At 48.4% G+C, this 24,160-nt stretch overlaps 1 protein-coding gene across 5 annotated transcripts in view; it reads left to right on the forward strand.

Annotated features, from left to right (window-relative positions):
- PIR (pirin) overlaps positions 1-24,160 on the forward strand; it is a 586,627-nt gene that overhangs the window by 320,081 nt on the left and 242,386 nt on the right. For all 5 annotated transcript variants that reach the window (XM_069204946.1, XM_069204944.1, XM_069204948.1 and 2 more), the window contains one exon: positions 3,991-4,197. In XM_069204946.1, the coding sequence (XP_069061047.1) occupies positions 3,991-4,197 (207 nt within the window). The remainder of the gene's footprint in view (positions 1-3,990; positions 4,198-24,160) is intronic.

A 24,160-nucleotide genomic window follows, 5' to 3' on the forward strand; every position in this document is an offset into this window, starting at 1 on the left:
CATAACGCCACTAATGCAGACCACCATGAAGTGGTGGGCGACGCTAGCCAATTTGTCCAACGGACTCACATTCTTTCATCAAGTACCCAGTTACATAGTAACAACGGATGCTTCCCTCGAGGGATGGGGTGCACACTGACAAGATCTGCAAATCAGCGGATCCTGGAATGCAAAAGAGGTTCAACTCCACTTCAATTACCTAGAGCTCAAAGCGATAGACCTACTCAATCGACTTTTCTTTTTATGGGGCAAACCAAATCTCGATCTATTTGCCACACTCAAGAACAAGAAATGCCAGTATTATGCAAGTTGGCTTCCCCAGAAAGGATTGTGGGGAAATGCGTTTTCGATGAGATAGTCCGGGGTCTATGCCTACGCTTTTTCTCCGATCCCGCTCATACCGAGAGTCATCAACAAAATGAAGATGGAGGGGTGTTGCCTCCTATTCATAGCTCCCAGGTGGCCCAGACAGGTCTGGTACACGGAGCTCCTAATGCTCTCCGAACAGCCACATGTGCAACTCAAACAGAGTCCAACCCTCTTGACAATGCACCAGGGACAAGTCAGGCATCCAGATCCGTCATCTCTTCACTTGTCGGCTTGGCTCCTGAATTCAATGAATATGTAAATCTGAACATTTCCTCAGAGTGTAGAGACATCTTAGCCAAAGCTAGAGCGGACACTACCAACAAAACCTACAAACTTAAATGGAAAAGTTTTTGTATATGGTGTGCAACAGAAGTTATACATCCTATTTCTGCTTCTCCAGAGCAGATACTTCCATATCTCTTGCTTTTGGCAAAGTCAGGACTTTCATACTCTTCCATTCGAGTGCATCTGGCAGCAATCTCGAGATACCGTAGATCACAAAACATGGTCTCATTATGTTCCACCAGAATTGTGAAACAATTCATGAAGGGCCTTTTTCGTGTTTTCCCACCAGTTCGGAAACCTCCGCCGTTATGGTCCCTGAATGTTGTATTAATGCAGCTCATGAAAGCTCCCTTTGAGCCGATCCACAGAGCCGACCTAAAATTAATCTCATGGAAAACAGCTTTTCTACTAGCTCTTACTTCAGCCAAAAGAGTCAGCGACATTCAGGCTTTCACTACTAAAGAGCCTTTCTTCCAATTTACAAATTCCGGTGTAATCCTAAGAACAAATCCTAAGTATATCCCAAAAGTTCCTTCAACTTTTCATTTGAATGAACCAGTCATCTTAAAAACCTTTTTTTCCAAATCCACAAACGGTAGCCGAGAAGACATTACATTCTCTGGATATAAAAAGGTGTCTAAAATTCTACTTGCAGAAAACACAACTCATCCGTCATTCTGACCAAATATTTGTTGCATTTGGTGGAACAAGAAAGGGACATGCAGTGTCCAAACAGACTATGGCCAGATGGATTGGCCTCACAATCCAATTTTGTCATGCTAAGGCTGGTAAACCGCTCCACAACAAGGTGAGAGCCCACTCTACAAGATCAGTAGCCACTTCAGCTGCACTCTTTGCTGGGGTGCCACTGCATAGCATCTGCAGAGCGGCCACATGGTCCAGCCAGCATACGTTTACAAGACACTATTGTCTCGAAGAAACAAGTAACATTGATACAGCGTTGGGCAGGCAGTACTGAGGCATCTATTTCGTTAAGGTGAGCCTCTTACAACATCCCACCACCACACTCAAGGTATGTTCGATATTGTTTTTCAGTTTCTTTAATATCTAATTTTATATTACAGTATAGATTGCTCTAATACTTTGTTTCATACTAGTCGTAATACCAACGCTTTTTTATATTGTGTTAACAGGTTGTAGACCTCAAAACAACAACGTCACATATTGTATCATAATATTCTGACATACATTTTTTTCTATTATTGTTATATTTATTAACATGATTGATATCACTTGGAGAATTACGATAAGATAGCAGACAGACTAATTCGCTAATTCTTCAACATTACTGCTCGTTACTCTGATTCAAGCATGTGAATCTATGAAAGATCCAATACTGGAGAAGAAAATTAGTTACTTACCTGTAACTGTAACTGCAGTTCTCCAGTATTGGTATCTTTCATAGATTCACATGCAACCCACTATTATACAGATATTGAACTTCACACTTGTACTAGAAAATCTGAGGGAATTCAGCCTCTGTTGGGAGTGTTTGGGAGGGGCTGAATCCTGATTGGTTGACACTGAAGTTTGGGTCTTTTCACAAAACAAGGTGGATAGGCTATAAAATATCCTATAAGGCCTACTGAGGCCTACTGGTTTTAAACTTACAGACTTACTGCTTTGTGTATTTAAAGTTACCGTGAGCCTCCCACCTCGTCGACGGGGATGATTCAAGCATGTGAATCTATGAAAGATACCAATACTGGAGACCTGCAGTTACAAGTAAGTAACTAATTTTCTTTTAACTACTTAAGAGTACAAATTTACCATTACTCAGATGATATAAATTCTGGTAACATAAGCAATGCCCTGACAGCAGCCCATTCTCCAATCTATCATCGACGGAGTAGCCCTGTCCAAAATGGTACTGTGGCCGATATTGTTTTACTATTTTGTAGACATCTCGTCAATCCTTAACCAACAAGTATTCAAAGACCTTAGCATGTCACTCGTAGATGTATACTTTGGGGCACAAAGATGCAGAGTGGCTCTGCATAAATTTTACCGAGCAATAAATGAGGGCAGTATGAAATGAGCTTAACAGGTTTCAAGTCCTATTATCTCATGGTGCAACTCAGTGGACGATTGGTTGGCTGCGGCCGGAAGGCACTGTAGAAGCATGGTTTATTAGTTAAGCAGAGATTACCAGGTTGGTTGCTGCAGCCCTGTTTGATGAACCTGGCTTTAATCTTCATCTCCTGTCCCATGGAACACCTACAGGAATTGCTGGAGCAGATAAATCAAGAAGACACATGTAAGAGTATTATACGTCCCAAGTAACACTTATAGTGGATTTCTAGGTTCTACAATCTGGCTGAAAGAGTGAATACTTTGGCATAAACAGAGGCTCATCTGAAATGAGTGGGTGAACTATATGGATCTGGGGCACTGGGAGATGTGAGGGAGGAATATGATGATCTACCAACTGAACAGTTTCTGACCCATGCTTCCCTTGGTCAGGGCAGCCAGATCAACCTGGGAGTGTGAGCAGTCGAAACCTATTACTAATTTAGTGATTCCCTATCTACTTCTATTCAACAATGTTAATGGGTTAATCTCATCCCTTTGTCAAGTTATTCAGGGATCCATCAAATATGACCTGGGTGAGCTGAAAGTGGAATTGGAATCAGGTCTGGGAGAGGGATTGTTGGAATGAGTTTGGCTGGTAACACTTCTCAAGGAATGCCAAGTTCAGCTGCTCCAATGTCAATTATACACACCATGTTTACCTGACACTTAAGAGATTGCATAGATTACATTGGTGACACAAACCTATTCCAGCTGAGGAACTGACAGAGCGTTATTCTATCACATGATGTGTCCTTGCCCACCAGCTAGGCCACTGTGGAAATAGGTGACAAACCAGAAATCCACATTAACTAACAGTTACAATTTATGCAGTCCCATGATGTGTCTGTTTGGTCTGATGTCCCTCTCTCAAGGCATGCACATAAAATTACAGGTTTATATGAAATACAAATGTGAACGCATGTGAAATTGAATGTGAGACCATCATGTTTCTTCTTAAAAATCCAGGATATTCAAATTGTTGAGGCCTGATAAAAGGTACCAGCTACAAATATATTTAATTAAGAAAATGTTTGTCATATTAAGCAAACTTGTCCTATAATCTTAAACAGTGTACACTCGATGTGAATACTGCCTCTCGTCCATACAAAGTTTGAACGTATATGTATTTTTAATAATCATTTTGAATCCTCTACATTGAGGCGAAAAACTTGTAGTGATGGAATTGTGTTTTCAACTCATCTCAAATTTACTGTGTTAATTGTTCTTTTTTATTTTTTATAGTGGATGACAGCTGGGCGTGGAATTCTTCATGCAGAGATGCCTTGCTCTGAGGAACCTGCTCACGGCTTGCAACTCTGGGTCAACTTAAGAAGCTCTGACAAAATGATACGACCTGAGTACCAAGAATTGAAGAGTGCTGACATCCCCAAACCGTCAAAGGATGGGGTGACCGTCGCTGTCATTTCAGGCGAATCTTTAGGTGTCAAGGTAACTAACTCTTAACTTTGTGAACACTCAATACTCCTTTGTAGTTTTAATTAATTTTAGGAAACTACGCTTTATCTTTTGAACTAACCTCACATCCTTATGTTTTACAGTCTTTGTGAATGAAAGAGGGTCCATGCTTTAATGCCACTTTTTGAGGGACTACAGCCTGAGGCTGTGTGTCACTATCAAATACTGATGTCTAGGATCAGTACCCCTACAAATTTGGATTTCAGCAAAATCTTCATGGATATGGGCACATGAATAAATACTACTCTGCGGCACAGTGCTCTATACTAAATTATTGGCTACCTTTCTTGTCCCTAATTCCAGCTCCTTCAGCTGTACAGCACTAATAGTCTTTTTCCTTATAGCTTTATTATTACTCAGTAACTTGCCTTTTTTCTGCAGGCAGCTTCTTCCCTTGCCTGAATATCTCCCTCTGAAACTCTCTTACTTCCTTAGACTTTTGAAGTTCTGTCTCTAGCTCCAAAATTCTGCAAACTAACACAGCACTATCTGAGGGTGTAGGTTTAAATACCGGATCAGGGATGTGGCTTGCTCTGAAAGCAAGGATGGCATATAACACAGGCACCATCATGGGGTCATCCTCTGATAGAACTGTACAAACAGCATTCCCTGCATTGGTCTGAGGGTGGACTCTTGCCATACCGTTATCTCATCCCTAACACAGACTTACGCAAAGCATGCATATTTGACCTACCTGATCATACAGGCTGCTGTAAAATAACCAGTTGACATAGCCTCCATCTCTGTTTCACTAAAGCACCAGTTCTCATTCATCTTTACTAAGCACTTAATAAAAGTGTTTTGCTCTTTTTGCTTGGTAAACAGTGCATTCTGAGATCTACGGTCTAGATCGACCACTGCTTGCTGCAAATGTTATGCCAGCTCTCCAGGAATTGTGTGACTCAAGGCCAATATGGAAGTCCTTGTAACAAGTATTGCAGCTGTGCTTGGAAACACAGGAACAGCAAACTCATTTAATTGCCAAGTAGCACCTATTTAAGCTTTGACTTTCATAGGTAGTGCAGATGAACAATCAAGTTTTTCTCTCAGGGGTTGATGTGTGGCAGAGCTCATTGTTCAGACAGAGATATATAGTAATACGTTTATTATCTAATCAGTGTTAATCTTTTATTAAAGCTTATACCTTTATTTATTATTTAGAAGGTAATATGCCAGTAACTTTAGGACACATTTATGGCACTTCAATTCACTTAATTTACTGTAGCATAATCACAGTACATACGTTATAGATCTTATGGTCTCAGCAGGGGGAAAATGCATGATGCATGTTGGAATTCCGGAAATAAAGTTACGTTTTTGTTTAACCTTGGAGCCAAACATAACATCTGTTCGTTGAACAAGGGCAAAATATATGAATTTGTTGTTCATGGAGCTCTCTTGCTGTGATGTTCATGGTCACTGCAAGGGGGAGGTGGCTTGGCAGAAAGGTAGAGAAACCATACCCATTACCATGCAGTTCAGCAGCAGCACATGCAAAGGCTCGCTGTCAGAAGCATCCTTTAAAGGTTGTGCATGCTCTTCCTCCTTCTCATGCTGCTGGAAAGAAGTGTGGGTGGCTACAGTTGCAGTATTCAGTCCTCCACTGCTGCTTTGATCTTGTGGAGGATAGCAGAAGTTTCAGAGGGATCGCAACTTCTTTTTATTTAGATGCTGGGGTCATGGTCAGCTCTTTAGTCAAGCCCAGTGACTCCCAATTGGTAAAGGGCTACAATATAGGAGCCAAGACAGAGTCAAATGCCAGCTTTGTTCCAGCTCAGGGCTGGGTGGCAGAGGATTGCTCCAGGTGCAGATATTGATAGTATTGTTGGGCTACCATTTGGACATTTGGAGGTAACACAACAGTATCATACATATGCCTTACACCTGCAACAGGATCGGGTTCCCGAGCATGCCCCTGAAGGTGATAGCCTCCTCTGTTAGCTGGGCAGCAGTGTGGAGACTCCAGTGTGGGTCTGACTATGCACCTCTAGGTACTTAATTAACAATTAACAATGAGCACAACTGAAGCTTAGGCTCTGCTGGTGCAATGCAGATTCTCTGTGCTCCTGGCAGTCTGCCGTCTCCTTAATCAGGGTTCAGCAGGTTAGCCTTTCTCCTGTTCCTGATGATACAGTAATTATCCATCAAACCACAAATTGAGTCTCTGGTCCTCATCTCTCTTCACACAAGTTAAGAGAGCTTGGACAAGTCCAGTGAAATTCAAAGATAGCCCTACATGTTTGGGGGGCAAGGAGAATAATGCCTTTTTTCCGTTTCAGTGTGCTGTTTCTCCATGGAAACATTTTTCAAGTGAAACTATCTTTGTGAATCACCCTCAGACTTCTTCTCCCCAGAAACACAAAAGCATAGGATCTGGGAGATGAACAGGTTGTCATTCCGCTCTATAGACAGTGTGCAGCATCAGCATTAACTTTGGGCCATTCCTGTGTTTTTGGAGTTCCTGTGAATAGGAAAGCAGGCTGATATGTTTGAATTGGCTTGGGTCCAGTGGAACAAAATGTATCGCCTTTAACTTTTTCCAAGATTATGATTTGAGCTAAACATCTGCACTGAACATTACAAAGAGTTTAAGATGGAGAAGGTGGAAATTAGAGACGCAGCATGGAGCGGGGTTGTGGGGAGAGGGAAATTCACAAGTCCTCCCTATATCTAAACCCTCTGGAGACCCCACAGGGGCTACATATATACTGGGACATGGGTACCCAGCTCACATTTACCAAAGCGCTCTCATGTAGACTTGACTTACAATTAGGGGACTCGTGCTGGACCTACCACACAAATTTACCAAAGAGAGTAGGTAGTCTTCCCAGTGGTGTTCAGTTACGGAATCAGAAGGTAAGACAACTACATATCTATCTGAAAAAGATATGCGCTATATAAATGTTTCCAAATTGTACGAGTTTAACACACATCCCATGCATTTTCTGTTCAGATTTCGATGTTCTCTCTGCTAGTCAAGATAGTGAAGAAGATAACAGCAATGAAGCAGACAAAATACAGATAAATATAAGGCAAGCATTTTAATGGAGAATGTTTTGTAGACTCATCTGATACCTTGGAGTCTAGAGGTGCATACTTCATCTGCCAACTTCAAGCAGAACACCTTTTCCTCAGCACTGCCTGATACAGAATATAAACTTCAGGATGCGAAAGGATGTTTTGCATTTGGGAGTTTAACACAAATGGTGTGCTTTGTTGTGAACAGCAGCTCTAACTCCTAGAGGTCATGCTCTACTGTGCTGTACACATGCCCTCAACCAAACTCGCTGTTCTTTAAGATGTGTACGTAAACAGTCTTAAACATAGTTGACACTGCACCCTGTTTTAATGGTAGAGGGTGTCTGTTACATCTGGCAGCTTTTTGGCGTGTCTCCCCTATATTTTTGCCTTCTGATCTCCTGTTTTCATAGAATACTGGGCTCGGTTTTTGCTGGTTTATTGTCTGTGCGCACTATACCACTGCTGATCAGTGCTAAAGTGCAAGTGCTCCGTATGTAAATGGTATTGGTGATTGGTTTATCCATGATTGGCATATTTGATGTACTGGTAAGTCCCTAGTACAGTGCACTAGAAGTGCCCAGGGCCTGTAAATCAAATGCTACTAGTGGGCCCCCAGCACTGGTTGTGCCACCCTCATTAGTAGCACTGTAAACATGGCTCAGACTTGCCACTGCAGTACCGGTGTGTGCAGTTTTAAACTGCCAAACCTTCCATTTTTGTACATGTAAGGCACCCCTAAGGTAGGCCCTAGGTAGCCCCATGGGGAGAGTGCAGTGTGTTTAAAAGGTAGGGCATCTACTGGTGTGCTTTACATGTCCTAACAGTGAAATGCTGCTAAATTAGGGTTTCACTGTTGCAAGGCCTATCCCTCTCATAGGTTAACATAGGGGCTGCCTTTAAATCACTTTAAAGCACAGATTCCCTTTGAGAGCTGATAGAAATGTGGAGATTAGGGTCTTTGAACTCACAATTTAAAAATACATCTTTTAGTGAAGTTGGTTTTTGGATGGATTGTGAGTTTGAAAATGCCACTTTTAGAAAGTAGGCATTCTCTTGCTTAAACCATTCTGTGACTCTGCCTGTTTGTGGATTCCCCGCCTGGGTCAGTTTGACAGATGGGCTGTTTACACCTCTCCTCTAGACAGTGACACAAAGGGAGCTGGGGTGTAGCCTGCATATCCTGATGAGCAATCTGAGCTAGAGTGGAGGGAGGAGTGGTCACTCACATCTGACAGGACTGTGCCTGCCCTCACACAATGCAGTCTCCAACCCCCTGGTGTGTGTCTGAGGCCTGGCCTGGACAATGAAGGATCTTTTAAACACTTGAGACTTTGCTTTGAAGTTTGCCAACTTCAAAGGCAGAAAAGTGTATAAGTATTAGACCCAAAACCCAAGACTTTTAGAATCTTTCTGGAATCATTAGGAACCTCTGAATAGTAGAAGAGCTGGAGGAGTACTGTCCCTTTGCTGTGTTACTTGTTGGATTGGCCTGCAGTTTCTGCTTCTGCCTTAAAAGAATGCAAAGGTGGAACTTTGCTGTGTATCTCGCTTGAGAAAGTTCTTCAAGGGCTTGGAGTAGAGCTTGCTTCCTGTTGGAAGTTTCAGGGGCACCAACGACTTCAGTTTCCTCGACCTGCAACACTGGGAGCTGTGTCTTTTGTGCTGTTCAAGAGGAGAAAACACTATGGGGGTCATTCCAACCCTGGCGGTCATCGACCGCCACAGTGGAGGACCACGGAAGCACCGCCAACAGGCTGGCGGTGCTTCCCTGCCCATTCTGACCGTGGCGGTAAAGCTGCAGTCAGAAAAGGGGATCCGGCGGTTTCCCACCGGATTTCCCCTGTCTGGGCTGAATCTCCATGGCGGCGCTGCAAGCAGCGCCGCCATGGAGATTCCGACCCCCTTCCCGCCAGTCTGTTTCTGGCGGTTTTTACCGCCAGGAACAGGATGGCGGGAACGGGTGTCGTGGGGCCCCTGGGGGCCCCTGCACTGCCCATGCCACTGGCATGGGCAGTGCAGGGGCCCCCTAACAGGGCCCCAGCATGATTTTCACTGTCTGCATAGCAGACAGTGAAAATCGCAACGGATGCAACTGCACCCGTCGCACCCCTGCAACACTGCCGTCTCCATTCGGAGCCGGCTTCTATGTTGCAGGGCCTTTCCCGCTGGGCCGGCGGGCGCTCCTTTGGCCCAGTAGGAAAGCCAGAATGGGCCCGCGGTCTTTTGACCGCCAAATGGCGGTGACCGCATGGCGGGCGGCCACCACCGCCCGCCGCGGTCAGAATGACCGCCTATGATGCTGCCAACAACACCACTGGCCTGCACCGTGACTTGCCAATGCTGCACGGAGCCACGTTGCCCCGCTTCGCACTGTGACCCTGGTCTCACCGACGCCGTCATCAGACAACTTCACTGAGCCGCTGCTCGCACCGCGACCTGTGTGCCCCGCATTCCGGCATCGCCTGCTCACAGCGCAGCCTGGGCTTCCCCAGCGACGCCACTCCTGCTGACACTGGCGCCTCTGCCTGCATCATGGCCTGTCGACACTGCTTGAGAGGTACATGAAGCACCGTCGCGTCCCGCACTGCAGCCCTGGTCCACTAACGCCAGCACCATCGTCTCCAGTGTCGTCATCAGGCATCCCTGGTGACACCGCACGTCGCATGGCCCCGCTTCATACCACCCGCCTTTGTCTCACTGACGCCGCTGGACGCCATCACTGAGCCGCTGCCTGCATCGTGACCTGTGGGCACTGCACATCGCATCGTCCTGCTTCGTACCGCATCCCCGACGGCATCCACGCCAGCGCTCCTGACTTCATCAGCCCAGAGTTTGATCCGCAACGCGTGTGACTTCAAGGGGCTGACCATCCCCGCATTGATTCCTGAACCAACGCTAGCAACAGCGCTTTCCTGATCTCATCACGAGGATCACGATGCCCTGCAATTCCAAAGGTACTGTTTGTGGGTCTTCCTGACACCGTACCTGGCCCGCGACACCGCGGCCAGCCTGAACTGTTGCTTTTGTTGAACACAACGCCGTGATAGTCCCAGGTGGAGCAATCGACTTCAAGGAACTGTATTTTTGAGTAAATCTTACAGAATTCATATATGTATTACTGTATGTTGGATTTTTATCGTATTTGGTCATGTTTTATATAGATAAATATTGCCTATTTTTCTAAAACTGGTGTGGTGTCCTTTTGTAGTGTTTTCACTGTGTTACTGTGTGTTATGTGCAAATGCTTTACACATTGCTTCTGCGATAAGCCTGACTGCTCGTACCAAGCTACCAAGGGGGGTGAGCATGGGTTATCTGAGCAGGTATCACCCTTATCCTGACTAGAGTGAGGTTCCCTACTTGTACAGGGTGCAAACCGAGTGCCAACTGGAGACCCCATTTCTTACAGTGGCCTTCTGTCCCCAGGCCTGGATTAGATCCACATGTTTTTCCAGGGATGGAACAACCCAGTTATTCGATATGTAATTTTATGGGTAAGGATTATTAGTCAGGTAAACTGGCCACTGTCTGTGCATCAGCGGAACAGAATTTTTTCAGGCTATAGCCGTTGAGTGAATTGGTCAAGGTACACTGTGACTAGAGTAGGTAGAGAATTGAAGCAACTGTCTTTATCTTTCTCTACCTCCTCCTCCTCCTCCAACAACCCCAAAAACCTTATTAGCTGCTTGATTCTCCAGAGTCACGAATCTCCAGACTGGGGACAGAATGAGGATATATGGCATATTTATTTCCATATTGGGATGACACTGTTGGGTCAGATTTAGAAAACGTGTTACTCCCCTTTCTGTTAAGGCCTCCACCTGAACTCTCCTTACCTATTCCTCTCACAAATATTAAATAGGCCAAACGTTTTGTTTACAAAAAAAGAATAAATGGTCTCTGTACCAGAAAATGACAAAGAGGGATGCTTTATGAGCGCGCAAGAAAGGCTGAGGATTACGTCCAATTTTAGTCCTGTGCTTCATCGAGCCATTTTGGAAAAAAATATAATTAGTGACACTACAGCAGACTCTGCAGACCTTTGAAGAACAGGACAGGACTGAACCACCAAGATCCGTACTTTCACCTCTCCATCAGGACTTGACATTGAAAATCCACCAAGTTTGTGGTGTAGGGTTAGCATTTCTAATTTCCAGGCCTCACAATTGGGCTTGCTTCAGTCCCACAGCATTTGCAAAGATGATGGTGGATGTGCTGCTTGACCTCCAATGCGAGCATGTGCTTAGCTGCTTGTACCAGGCCTACTGGATCCACTAGTGCAGCACTTCCACTTATACGGTCTGCTTTCGACCATGATAGTTATCCCACTGGTTCTGATGTCAAAACTAGTGTGTTTTAACAACCCTGTGAGAATGGATTGATAGAGTGGGGTGTCTTAGACCCCGATGGCAGTGAGCTTCTGTTAAGCCGGGGTGGGGAAGTCGCTTAGAACACAACTTCATCAATGGTTTATAGTTGAGTCCAAAAAGCAACCTTTACATAACCCCCTTTGGAGGTTACAGTATTGTGCCTTGTCAGTGGAACATGCAACAATGTTTTATATCAAAGGAAAATGGGATTGAGTGCCTTTTATAAGGAAGAGATAGGCATGCAGCCATTGACTAAGAAAATGCTTGGGGTGCTAGGACTCGGTACAAGAGAGTGAACTGTCTGGCAAACTGTACCAGCCTACTAGTGGGTTGGTCATCAGGAGGTAATCAATTTTATCTTTCATAAATGAAGTCCACCAAATAGAAATCTGTTTGTAGCCACACTAAAAATAAAATGTCACTGACATTTTCACTACATTTCACAGTGAAAGAAGTTATGAGAATGTAATGACATTCAGCTTTTATTGCACTTTCCCACCAGTGTCACAATTTAACCTAGTGCTGCACAAGGTATTTCAGTCCAAATCCTATGTAATTATGTTTGCATCAGATTATTACAAGTGCCTTTGATACCAAGATTGGCAACAGCTAAATTGCTTAAACTCATAGCCTCTGCTCCAGAGTGATAGCCTCCTTCTGTGACAAAACAGATTTCATCCGGTTTGTGATTAAATCCTCATTCTACATGCCTGGAAGTTGAAAGGGTTACCATGGCTTGTTATCTTTCCCTCCTGAAGTAATGTGCATTCTTCTGGGTGCTTTGAAATCTTCTATAAAACAGACAGATTTTAGTAGCAAGAGTTTATTTTGTTAGTAGTGCCCTTACAAATCACTTAATCAGCTGCTAAGTGAAATGGGGGATACTCTTTTCTTTAGAGCTCCACTAGAGCAGAAGGACCAGGCAATAGATACTGTAAGAGTTGGCTGCTGTTTTAGCCAGTCTATATTCTCCAGATGAATGTTTTCTTTCCATACTACTTAAGATAGCTGGGTTCATGAAAATTATACAGAACATAGGGGGTCATTACAACATTGGCGGTAAATGCCGCTTACCGCCGTGCAGAAGACCGCCAATACACTGCTGCGGAATCCCGCCACAGCTATTATGACCCACATCCCGGAAACCTCCGAAATTCAGACACCCACATAAGTCCGCCACACCAAAGGTCAGTGATAAACTGGCGAAAACAAAACCTCCACCGTCATGCCAACAGAAACACGGCCATGCTATCACGACCCACGAATCCACGCAGCGGTCTTTCAACCGCGGTATTCCATTGGCTGTACACACCGCCGCGCACAAAATACACACACATCTTCAAAACACCGCCACATTGGACAATTCAAAATACACACACCTGATACACATACACACACCACTCCCACACACCCAACACTATATAAAACACACACCCACATCACCCACAAACCCCTACGACCAGAAATTTTGAGGAAGCCAAGAGACAGAGAGCACAGAAATTGAGAAACCCACCACACAGAGGCACACAACACCATCACCCATACAACAGTCCACGCACAAAACACCACACACCACTACACAGCACCACACACATCAACACATACACCACCCCACACATCACCCCATGTCACGCCAAAGACACCCCAGGTTTTCCGAGGAGAAGCTCAGGGTCATGGTGGAGGAAATCCTACGGGTAGAGCCACAGCTATTTGGCTCACAGGTGCAGCACACCTCCATAGCCAGGAAGATGGAGCTATGGCTCAGAATCGTGGACAGGGTCAATGCTGTGGGACAGCATCCAAGAAATCGGGAGGACATCAGGAAGAGGTGGAATGACCTACAGGGGAAGGTGCATTCTGTGGTCTCCAGGCACAACATCGCAGTACAGCGGACTGGCGGTGGACCCCCACCTCCTCCCCTACAACTAACAACATGGGAGGAGCAAGTCTTGACCATCATGCATTCCGAGGGCCTCGGAGGAGTCGGTGGAGGAATGGACACTGGTAAGTCAAATCTTAACTATCATATCCCCCACCCTACCTGCATGCTATCACACACCCCCACCCTCACCCCCTCCCCTATCATTCCAACTCCTCACTAATGCACTCATAACACAAACCACCCATCCCAACACCAAGCCCTGCATGACACAACTAAGCATGGTCACCCATCACTAAAGCATGCTCACTGCACATACCCATAACAACCCCCTAACCATCATGACACAAACCCCCACACAGGAATGCTTGCACTGGGGTACACGCACACCCACCCATTGCACACCATGACACACACACATACAATAATCATGCTCTTATACCCCTGCAGGACCACTATGTAACGTCACCACACATGAGGGTCCAGACATCTCCACTCCACCCACAGAAGAGGCCCACAGTGACGACAGCAGCTCTGGCCAACTGGATCCAGATGACCAGCCCGGACCATCGTGGCCTCGGGACAGTCGGTTCCCGCGCACAGGCACAGCCAAACACTGACCTTCCACCCTCTGGTAACACCAGCACAGCACCCACCCAGCGGGCCCATCCCTCCGTACCCAGGACACGTCAATCAGCTGTGTGTCCACCACTACAGGGAACCCAGGATAACCCACCACCCCAACAACAACAGGGACCTGGGGGCAGTGGTAATGGGCACACGGTCCAGGGGACGGAGGCACAGGAACACAGACGAACTGGGAGGGCTGCTGTGCGACAGGGGGCGGGCAGGCCAAAGGAACCCACCCTCCACGAGGCCCTCTCCTCCATCATGGGAGCATACCACCACTCCCAGGAGATGATGGCGACGGTCCTGGCCAAGTTTCAGGAGACCCAGCGCATGCAGGAAAAGCAGTATTTGGGGTTCAGGGAGGAGCTCAGAACCATCAGCTCCACCCTGGGCACCATCGTAGGGGTGCTGAAGGACATACAAAAGATTATGAGGGACACTGTGGCACTCCAAGGGGCCCCTGACACTAGCATGGACGATGAACTTCCCACCACCTCTGCCGGCGCTAGTGGACAGGACGCCCCGCCACAGGACCACCACACCAGCACCCCACCCCCTGCAGTCGGAGAACCATCCCACAAGCAGTCCCTGAGATCCAGGAACAGGACAGAGCAAGATGGCAAGACCCCCGCCAGGAAATGAGACCACCCTGATTGTCCTCCCACTGTCCCACTTTGTTACCCTGTCCAGATTGGAACTGCCCCAGCTCCACTTCCTATGCCCATATGGGCAATGCACCTGTGAGACGAATAGACTGGACTCTGCCATAGACATTCCTCCACCATCCCACATCACCATTTTACAACCCCCCTCCATTTATGAGCACTTAAACAAACACCCTTGAAGCACAAAACAATCTGGAGTCAGTCTGTGATTTGGTAAATTTGTATTATCAATGACAGTGTCAAAATGCATTTTCTATTGTAATGCCAACATACCTATGTCACACATAACAAGTCCATGAAGGATGCAAGCAGATGACACACGTTGGTAACCACACCTGTGAAACCGTAATGGAAAGGTACAACTCAGTTACCAAATACTGCTACTAAATGACGGACAGGATAGAGGTAGAAGTGTGAAAGTGAATGTGATAGTGAAAAAAATGTTCTCACCTGTGCGTCACTGGAAATATTGCTGTATGACTGACTCCCTGTTGTCTATGTCTTCTTCCTCAGCTTCCTCCTCATCACTGTCCACAGGCTCCACTGCTGCCACAACACCGCCATCTGGACCATCCTCCTGCCTAAAAGGCACCTGGCGTCGCAAAGCTAGATTGTGAAGCATCGAGCAGGCGATGATGATCTGGCACACCTTCTTTGGTGAGTAGAATAGGGAACCACCTGTCATATGGAGGCACCCGAACCTGGCCTTCAGGAGGCCGAAGGTGCGTTCGATCACCCTCCTAGTCCGCCCATGGGCCTCATTGTAGCGTTCCTCTGCCCTGGTCCTGGGATTCCTCACTGGGGTCAATAGCCATGACAGGTTGGGGTAATCAGAGTCCCCTAATAGCCACACCCGGTGCCTCTGGAGTTGACCCATCACATACGGGATACTGCTATTCCGCAGGATGTAGGCGTCAGGCACTGAGCCAGGGAACATAGCATTTACCTGGGAGATGTACTGGTCTGCCAAACATACCATCTGTACATTCATGGAATGATAACTCTTCCGGTTCCTGTACACCTGTTCACTCCTGTGGGGGGGGACCAGAGCTACATGGGTGCCATCAATAGCACCTATGATGTTGGGGATATGTCCAAGGGCATAGAAGTCACCTTAACTGTAGCCAAATCCTCCCCCTGAGGGAAAACGATGTAGCTCCTTACGTGTTTCAGCGGGGCAGACAACACTCTGGACAATACGTTGGAAAACATAGGCTGGGACATCCCTGATGCCATGGCCACTGTTGTCTGAAAAGACCCACTTGCAAGGAAATGGAGCACTGATAGCACCTGCACTTGAGGGGGGATTCCTGTGGGATGGCGGATTGGTGAGATCAGGTCTGGCTCCAACTGGGTACACAGTTCCTGGATAGTGGCACGGTCAAACCTGTAGGTGATGATTAAATGTCGCTCTCCATTGTCAACAGGTCCACCAGCGGTCGGTACAACGGAGGATTCCGCCATCTCCTCACATGTCCCAGCTGACGGTGCCTAGGAAAGACAACAGCGACCACAGAGTCAACAAATTCCCAGGTATGTACCCACAGCTACACAAAACAACACACATACAGGAAGAGTTTTGTATTTGGTGTCGTGAGTGTAGGCCTAGGTATGTGTGACGCAGTAGTAAATGAAGCCATGTGGGCCCCTGAAATGGCGGCTGCCTGACCTCTAAACTGGGACAATGGGATGTGAGGTATCTGCGCTGGTGTTGTACACCGTTGTGGTAGGCGGTCGTAGACCGCGGCGCAATGCTGCATTGGTTAACATAGGACCCTATGGGTCCCAGGAGCCAATGATGAAGTGCGCCGGCGGTGATGATACGCACCGCCGCGGACGTCACCGCCGCGGACGTGACCGCCATTTTCTATCTGTTAAATCACTCGATACCTGATCTACGACAGGAGAGGACCTACACTGCAAGTGCTGCTGTGACCTCGGTCTGGAAGGGACAATGGCTGCTGTGTCTGGGGAAAGGGCCCCTGCCTTCACTGCTCAGGAGTTGGAGAAGCTCGTGGACGGGGTCCTCCCCCAGTACAAGCTACTCTACGGTCCTCCAGACCAACTGGTAAGTACACAGGGAGCACGTTGTATGGGCTATGCCTGGGTGGAGAGGGCTGGATGTCAGTAGGAAGGGGGCAGAGGTCAGGGAACATGAAGGAGTGTGAATGCATGTGCCACATGGCAAGGGTAGGGATGGGGGCCACCCACTTCGACGGTGCTGTTGTTAATGACTTCTCTTCTTCCCCTGTACATGTCATGTAGGTCAGCGCCCACCAGAAGAAGGACATTTGGCGTTCCATCGCCAAGGACGTCCGGACCCTGGGGGTCCACCAGAGACGGGGCACCCACTGCCGGAAAAGATGGGAGGACATTCGCCGCTGGAGCAAGAAGACGGCGGAGGATCAGCTGGGGATATCCTCCCAACGTGGGAGGGGTGCCCGTCGAACCATGACCCCCCTGATGTTCTGGATCCTAGGCGGTGGCCTACCCTGAGTTGGATGGGCGCTTGAGGGCATCACAGCAGACACAAGGGGGTGAGTACACTCTCATTCTGCGGACTTTGCGCGCAGTGGAGGGGTCTGGGTGGGGGAGGAGGGCTGTGGGTTTCTCTAGGCCAGGGCGAGTTCTGTAGGCTAGGCCCCTCTGTAATGCAGGCCATGTGGCACTCCACCCACCTGTGTAGAGTGCCAAGTACAGGTATACATGCCCCTGTGTCATCTATGTGTGCAGATGACCACCATAGCCATGTAGGGCAGATCCCAGGAATTGCTTCTGTAGAGGCCAAGAGCACGGCGTAGTGCAGGGGGCTGCTGTGTCTGTCTTGTCCGCCAACTGTAGTGGTAAGCCATGCACTCAACCTGTTTTTCTTCTGTCGTCCCCCCACCTTTTTGTGCTCTCCCTGTTCTTGTGTGCATCAGCATCATCAGGCGGAGGTACAGTGGCACCGGAGCACGAGGGAGCTGCATCCCACATGGCCATGGAGGGCCACACCACAGACTCTGAATACACCAGTAGGACGGAGGGCGAGGGGAGCTTCACGTCGGTCACCGGATCACCAAACAGCAACACGGACTCGTCCGCCGATGGGAGCTCCCTTGTGGTTGCGGCACCATCTGTGCCCCCCACTTCTACAGGTACAGCCGCCACCCTCCCCTACCAGCACCACCCTCCCAGCAGCCCCTCAGCCTTCGATCCGTGCACGCTCACCCAGGAGGGTGGGCATCACCTTCGCCCCAGGCACCTCAGCCCCTGCCACCCCTGCTGCCCTCAGTGAGGAGGCCATTGACCTCCTCAGGTCACTCACTGTTCGGCAGTCTACCATTGTGAATGCCATCCAGGGTGTAGAAAGGGAGTTGCAACACGGTAATGCATTCCTGGAGGGCATTCATTCTGGTCAGGCTGCCCTTCATCGAACCCTGCAATCTCTGGCCTCAGCACTGATGGCAGCCATTGTCCCTGTGTCTAGCCTCCCCCCTCCAACTCCCTCCACCCAGACCCAGTCCCCTGTACCCCAGCCTATCCCAAGCACACCATCAGACAAGCATGCATACACCTCAACACACAAAAGTAGCTCAGGCAAACATAAGCACCACACAACCCACAGGCACTCAAACAAGCATCACCCACATACAGACACAACAACATCCACTGCCTCCACTGTGTCCCCCTCCTCGTCTTCTCCCTCCTCCCTCCTAGTGTCGTCTACACTCTCACCTGCATGCACTACATCTACAGGCACTAGGACTCGCACCAGAACACCCAGCACCACACCCCGCTCACCTGCACTCACCACCCCCACTACCATTTACACGTCCCCTGTGTCCACTCCCAGTGTGTCTGTGACGCCCCCTCCCAAAGTACACAAACGCTGGCACCCACACACCCAACATCCATCCACCTCACGACAGCCTCCATTACCTTCACCCAAATCACCTAAAGTTACACCTCCTACAACCACCTCCTCTTCCTCCACACCCAGACCCCCGCCAGCTACCCATCCCAGTCTTCGTCAGCAACTCTTCCTCAGCAACGTTGACCTCTTTGCCACCACCCCCACCCCTCCAATTCATAGGTCCCGTAGTAGCACCTCAGCCAAAAAAAGTACAGCACCAGTGGTGCGTGTTCAAGGTGTGTGGAGTGCACCGGCCACCAGGGCAGCCAGTGTGACACGGAGCCAAAGCACTGTCAGTCCACCCCCCGTAAAGCACCTAAAGTTGGAAAGTGGCCGACGGGACAGGGTAAAGACTCCTGGCGGCAAAACTGCTCACAAGGGTCCCAGGGGGAGTGCCGAGTCAGCTGTGACTCCTCCAAAGGCGGTGAAGGGCCAGGAGAAGTCTGCACAGTCTGGGAAGAGCAGCACGACGGACAAGGGGCGCCATCCTCCCCGGCGGACGGGACGCCACCGCCAGCACTGTCGTCACTGGTCCGGAGACCACCGCCAGAGTCATTGCCCAGGAGGGCAGCACAATCGACACTGGTCCGGAGAACACCGCCAGAGTCAGTGCCCAGGAGGGCAGCACAATCGTCACTGGTCCGGAGACCACCGCCAGAGTCAGTGCCCAGGAGGGCAGCACTGTCGTCACTGGTCCGGAGACCACCGCCAGAGTCAGTGCCCAGGAGGGCCCCGGCAGCCACAGCCCCGCTGGGCAATGAGGGACCGTCATGCCACACACCAATGCACAGGTCAGAAACTGCAAAGTCAAGCACCGCTGAACAGGGCACAGACCGCCATGGCAAAGCACCGCTGAACAGGGAAAAGACCGCCATAGTGAAGACCGCTGAACAGGTCAGAAACTGCAAAGTCAAGCACCGCTGAACAGGGCATAAACCGCCATGGCAAAGCACCGCTGAACAGGGAAAAGACCGCCAGGGTGAAGACCGCTGAACAGGTCAGAAACTGCAAAGTCAAGCACCGCTGAACAGGGCACAGACCGCCATGGTGAAGACCGCTGAACAGGTCAGAAACTGCAAAGTCAAGCACCGCTGAACAGGGCACAAACCGCCATGGCAAAGCACCGCTGAACAGGGAAAAGACCGCCAGGGTGAAGACCGCTGAACAGGTCAGAAACTGCAAAGTCAAGCACCGCTGAACAGGGCACAGACCGCCATGGTGAAGACCGCTGAACAGGGCAAAGCACCGCTGAACAGGTCAGAAACTGCAAAGTCAAGCACCGCTGAACATGGCACAGACCGCCATGGTGAAGACCGCTGAACAGGGCAAAGCACCGCTGAACAGGTCAGAAACTGCGAAGTCAAGCACCGCTGAACAGGGCACAGACCGCCATGGTGAAGACCGCTGAACAGGGCAAAGCACTGCTGAACAGGTCAGAAACTGCGAAGTCAAGCACCGCTGAACAGGGCACAGACCGCCATGGTGAAGACCGCTGAACAGGGCAAAACACCGCTGAACAGGTCAGAAACTGCAAAGTCAAGCACTGCTGAACAGGGCACAGACCGCCATGGTGAAGGCCGCTGAACAGGGCAAAGCACCGCTGAACAGGTCAGAAACTGCAAAGTCAAGCACCGCTGAACAGGGCACAGACCGCCATGGCAAAGCACCGCTGAACAGGGAAAAGACCGCCAAATCAAGCCTCGTTAGCCCATGTGCAGCTGGGACAGTGACGGAACAGGAACTGTCACGGGGAACCTGATGCAGTCTGGGCGCCAGTCCCCCTCCAGAACCAGTGGAGACTGTTATCCACTTGAGAGACTGTGGCTTTGCACTCCCCAGGATGGTACAGTGGGCAAGCCACCCACTGTAGAGACTTGAGAGACTGTGGCTTTGCACTCCCCAGGATGCAGCAGTGGGCAACCCACCCACTGTAGAGACTTGAGAGACTGTGGCTTTGCACTCCCCAGGATGGTCCAGTGGGCAGCCCAACCACTGTAGAGACTTGAGAGACTGTGGCTTTGCACTCCCCAGGATAAAGCAGTGGCCAAACCACCCACTTGTGAGACTTGAGAGACTGTGGCTTTGCACTCCCCAGGATGCAGCAGTGGGCAACCCACCCACTGTAGAGACTTGAGAGACTGTGGCTTTGCACTCCCCAGGATGCAGCAGTGGGCATCCCACCCACTGTAGTGACTTGTGAGACTGTGGCTTTGCACTCCCCAGGATGGTCCTGTGGGCAACCCACCCACTGTAGAGACTTGAGATACTGTGGCTTTGCACTCCCCAGGATAAAGCAGTGGGCAAACCACCCACTTGTGAGACTTGAGAGACTGTGGCTTTGCACTCCTCAGGATGCAGCAGTGGGCAACCCACCTATCAATTCTGCAATGTGTATATATATCTGTATATATTAGCTTACTGTATTTTGATACATTACAAAGTATGAACTGATTTCCTTTTGTCTTTGCATTTTCCGTTTTTTTTGGGGGTTGTTACTGTGCTGTTTGGAAATGCATTGGTGTGTGTGTTGTAGTGGGTGAGGATGGGGTTTGGGGTGGGGGTGTTGCCTGTGTGTCCCCCTGATTTTTGCCTCCCCTATGTCATAGGTGCAGTACTCACTGTTGTCTTCGGCGGCGGAGTTGCTGATGTTCGTAGAGGAGCAGAAAGACAAGCGCAGGGAGTATTTGTAATTCGGGCTCCATGGTGGCCTCCTTCCTTGTGGAGTGTGTTCAGGTGAGGGTTTTCCCATTGCAAAAGCTGTTTCCGCCGTGTTTTTATCCACGGTGAATCCGCCCCGGAAAAGGTGGCGGATTGGCGGGTATGATACTGTGGGCGGTACTTTGTCTTCCGCCTGTCTGTTGGCGGTGAACGCTGCGCTGTTTGTCTGTACCGCCGTGGCGTCGGAGTGTTAAAGTGGCTGTCTATGTTGGCGGTTTCCGCCACGGTCATAATTCCCTTTTTTTGTCCGCCGGCCTGTTTGCGGTATTACGGCAGCTTTAACACCGTCCGTCAGGGTTTTAATGACCCCCATAGTTTCCACCAATGCCTCTCTTTGACTCCCCATTGAATTTGAACTTCGTATTGGCCATCCTCATAAGTGCTTCAATTGAACCCATACATTCTAGCCCACAAAACATTGTATTTATGTTAGCCTCACTCCAGCAAGGAGTGTGGGAAATCTGCAAACCTTTCAGCTCTAACCCCCTTATTTTACTGTGTATTGTAAGGGCACAGTAGCACTGCAAGTTAAACCCACTTTGATACCGAAAGTCATGTCACAGTTCCATAACCAGAGGTGATATTTGCTAGTGTTTCCATTCCATTCACCCCTTGAAAGGGGAGTGGAGGTTTTAAACACTGGGCTGCAAAAGGCTTTGTGTTACCATATATATTGAATAAAATAACTAAATGTAGATGGCAAACTGCAGACTATTAATGACCTAAGTTGAGCAGTTTAACACAGAAAATGTCCTAGTAACTTTCTTTCTGCAGCAAACATTGTTATGAGCTAGCTGGAAAGGGCCCCCTTTTGACTACTATTAAGCCAACAGCCTGAGCCTTTTCCAAAGGTGTTCCAGTTCATACTAGTCTAAATCACTTGACGTTGTCCGAGGATCCTTGCTGGATGCCTCAATAGTCAGAAATGTCTTTAAAACATAGGAGTAATTTTATGAGAATACACTTCTGGCTTCTTCAGTTGGGCTTTGTGAATGGAGTCTCTAGTCATAAAACAGTCTGCCAGTTCCACAATGCCTGCGTATTACAAGTGTGAACAATATTGTTAAAAACATTAAAATGTTGATATAATGCACTATCCCAAATGTGCATCAGATTGTAATACAAAGTCATTTATAAAATATTACCCTTAGATTTAATTCCTTGGGGGGGGGTGGGTCGGCTGGTTTGCCAGAGGAGCAGAGGCCAAGGCCTTCACCACCATGGTAATGGGCTATCTTCTCTGTTTAACGATCCCCGCCTTCACAGTAGGAATCTTTGTGTTGTAAAGAGTACTGCTGCCGTGGAGGTTCTCTTCGCGGTGCTGCAGGTTTGCTGAACCGACCCCACATTTTAAAGCACCTGCTCAGCAAACATTTTTATTTAGACAAAAACTCCCAGAGCAGGCATATGCAATGTCAAAACTAAAAATTAAGTGCCTAATGGTCAGTAAGAGTTCTCTCTACATGTGAGGTCATTCTGCATTTTCCCAGCCCATGTCCCCCATGCATCACATGAGGGACATGGGCTGGGAAAATCAGCGATTGCCTGACCTCAATAAGGCGATGACCATCACTGACCTGGTGGCCCCATGGCAAATGCACCACCAGATCAGAGGTTTACTCATGGCATCAAGGTGAGGCTCAGCCTGATTTAAACACCATGCTTTGTCTGCAGGATTGTAAGTAAGACTCTAAGTTAGTCTGTTTATCAAAGAATTGAGGTGCAGTCACTCAGCCTTAAAAAGGAAACTCCATATGCCTTCTCTAAAGAATAAGAAGCAGCACTTAATCCATCAAGCTGAAAACCTGTGTTTAACTTTTCAATAATTCTTTGAGAACACAAGGTGAAACCTGTCATGGACCGTATGGTCCATGGATTATTGATTGGCTTTTGCTGAGGCCAATGAATAGGAGCATCCATTCCGCCCATAAAGTGTTAGAGAGGCTGTCATATTTCTGAAACATAGTTGTTGAGATATTTTTGTTGCATACAGTCCAGGGGTAGCTCCTCCATTATAGCGGAGGAGCGTCGCCCCCACTGTTAAATATGCCCCAGAAACTGCCAGAAGATTAAAAAAATAAAATGGTGATAAAGGTAATTTATCACCATTTTATTTTTATCCTCCACCCCAAATTGAGTGCCGGGGCGGGGCTAGCTAAGTGCCAGCAGCAGGGAGGAGGGGTGGTCTGCCTGTGCACTTTCTTAAAGTGCGCAGGTCCATTTGTCCGGCCGCCTTGCGACGGCCCCACAGGCATGCACACTTTAAACCTCTCAACCCAGCTGTATTAAACAGCTGGGTTGAGAGCAAGCACAGGCCTTCAGTGCCCTCTGGAGGGCCGAGAAAGGCTGCTCCATCCAACCCTGGCATTTCTCTCATGCTAGTAACAGCATGAGAGCAGCGCCAGGATTGGTTAAGGGAGCTGGAGCAAGGACAGAAGATTGAAACAGGAGTGAGTAGGACGTCACCTTGCAAGCAAGGTAAGTATTCTTTAAATGTATCAATTTGATTTGTTTTATTTACTCCCCTCCTTGCCCTTACCCCCAGTCATTTGCCCGCCCCACCACTCTCAGTAGTTGTTGGCCGCCCCGGACACCATGGCTTGTTCATGACCTAGATGATCCCCGCTTACTTAAGGCCTGATTTATATCTTCACGGGTGGAATACTGTCACAATTCTGATGGATATCCTGTCTGCTGTATTACGATCTCCATACGATATATCAGGATTGAAATTGGTCGGACAGGATATCCATCACGT

This window comes from Pleurodeles waltl, chromosome 8, assembly GCF_031143425.1.
Source record: "Pleurodeles waltl isolate 20211129_DDA chromosome 8, aPleWal1.hap1.20221129, whole genome shotgun sequence".
In the NCBI taxonomy this organism is placed as follows: Eukaryota; Metazoa; Chordata; class Amphibia; order Caudata; family Salamandridae; genus Pleurodeles; species Pleurodeles waltl.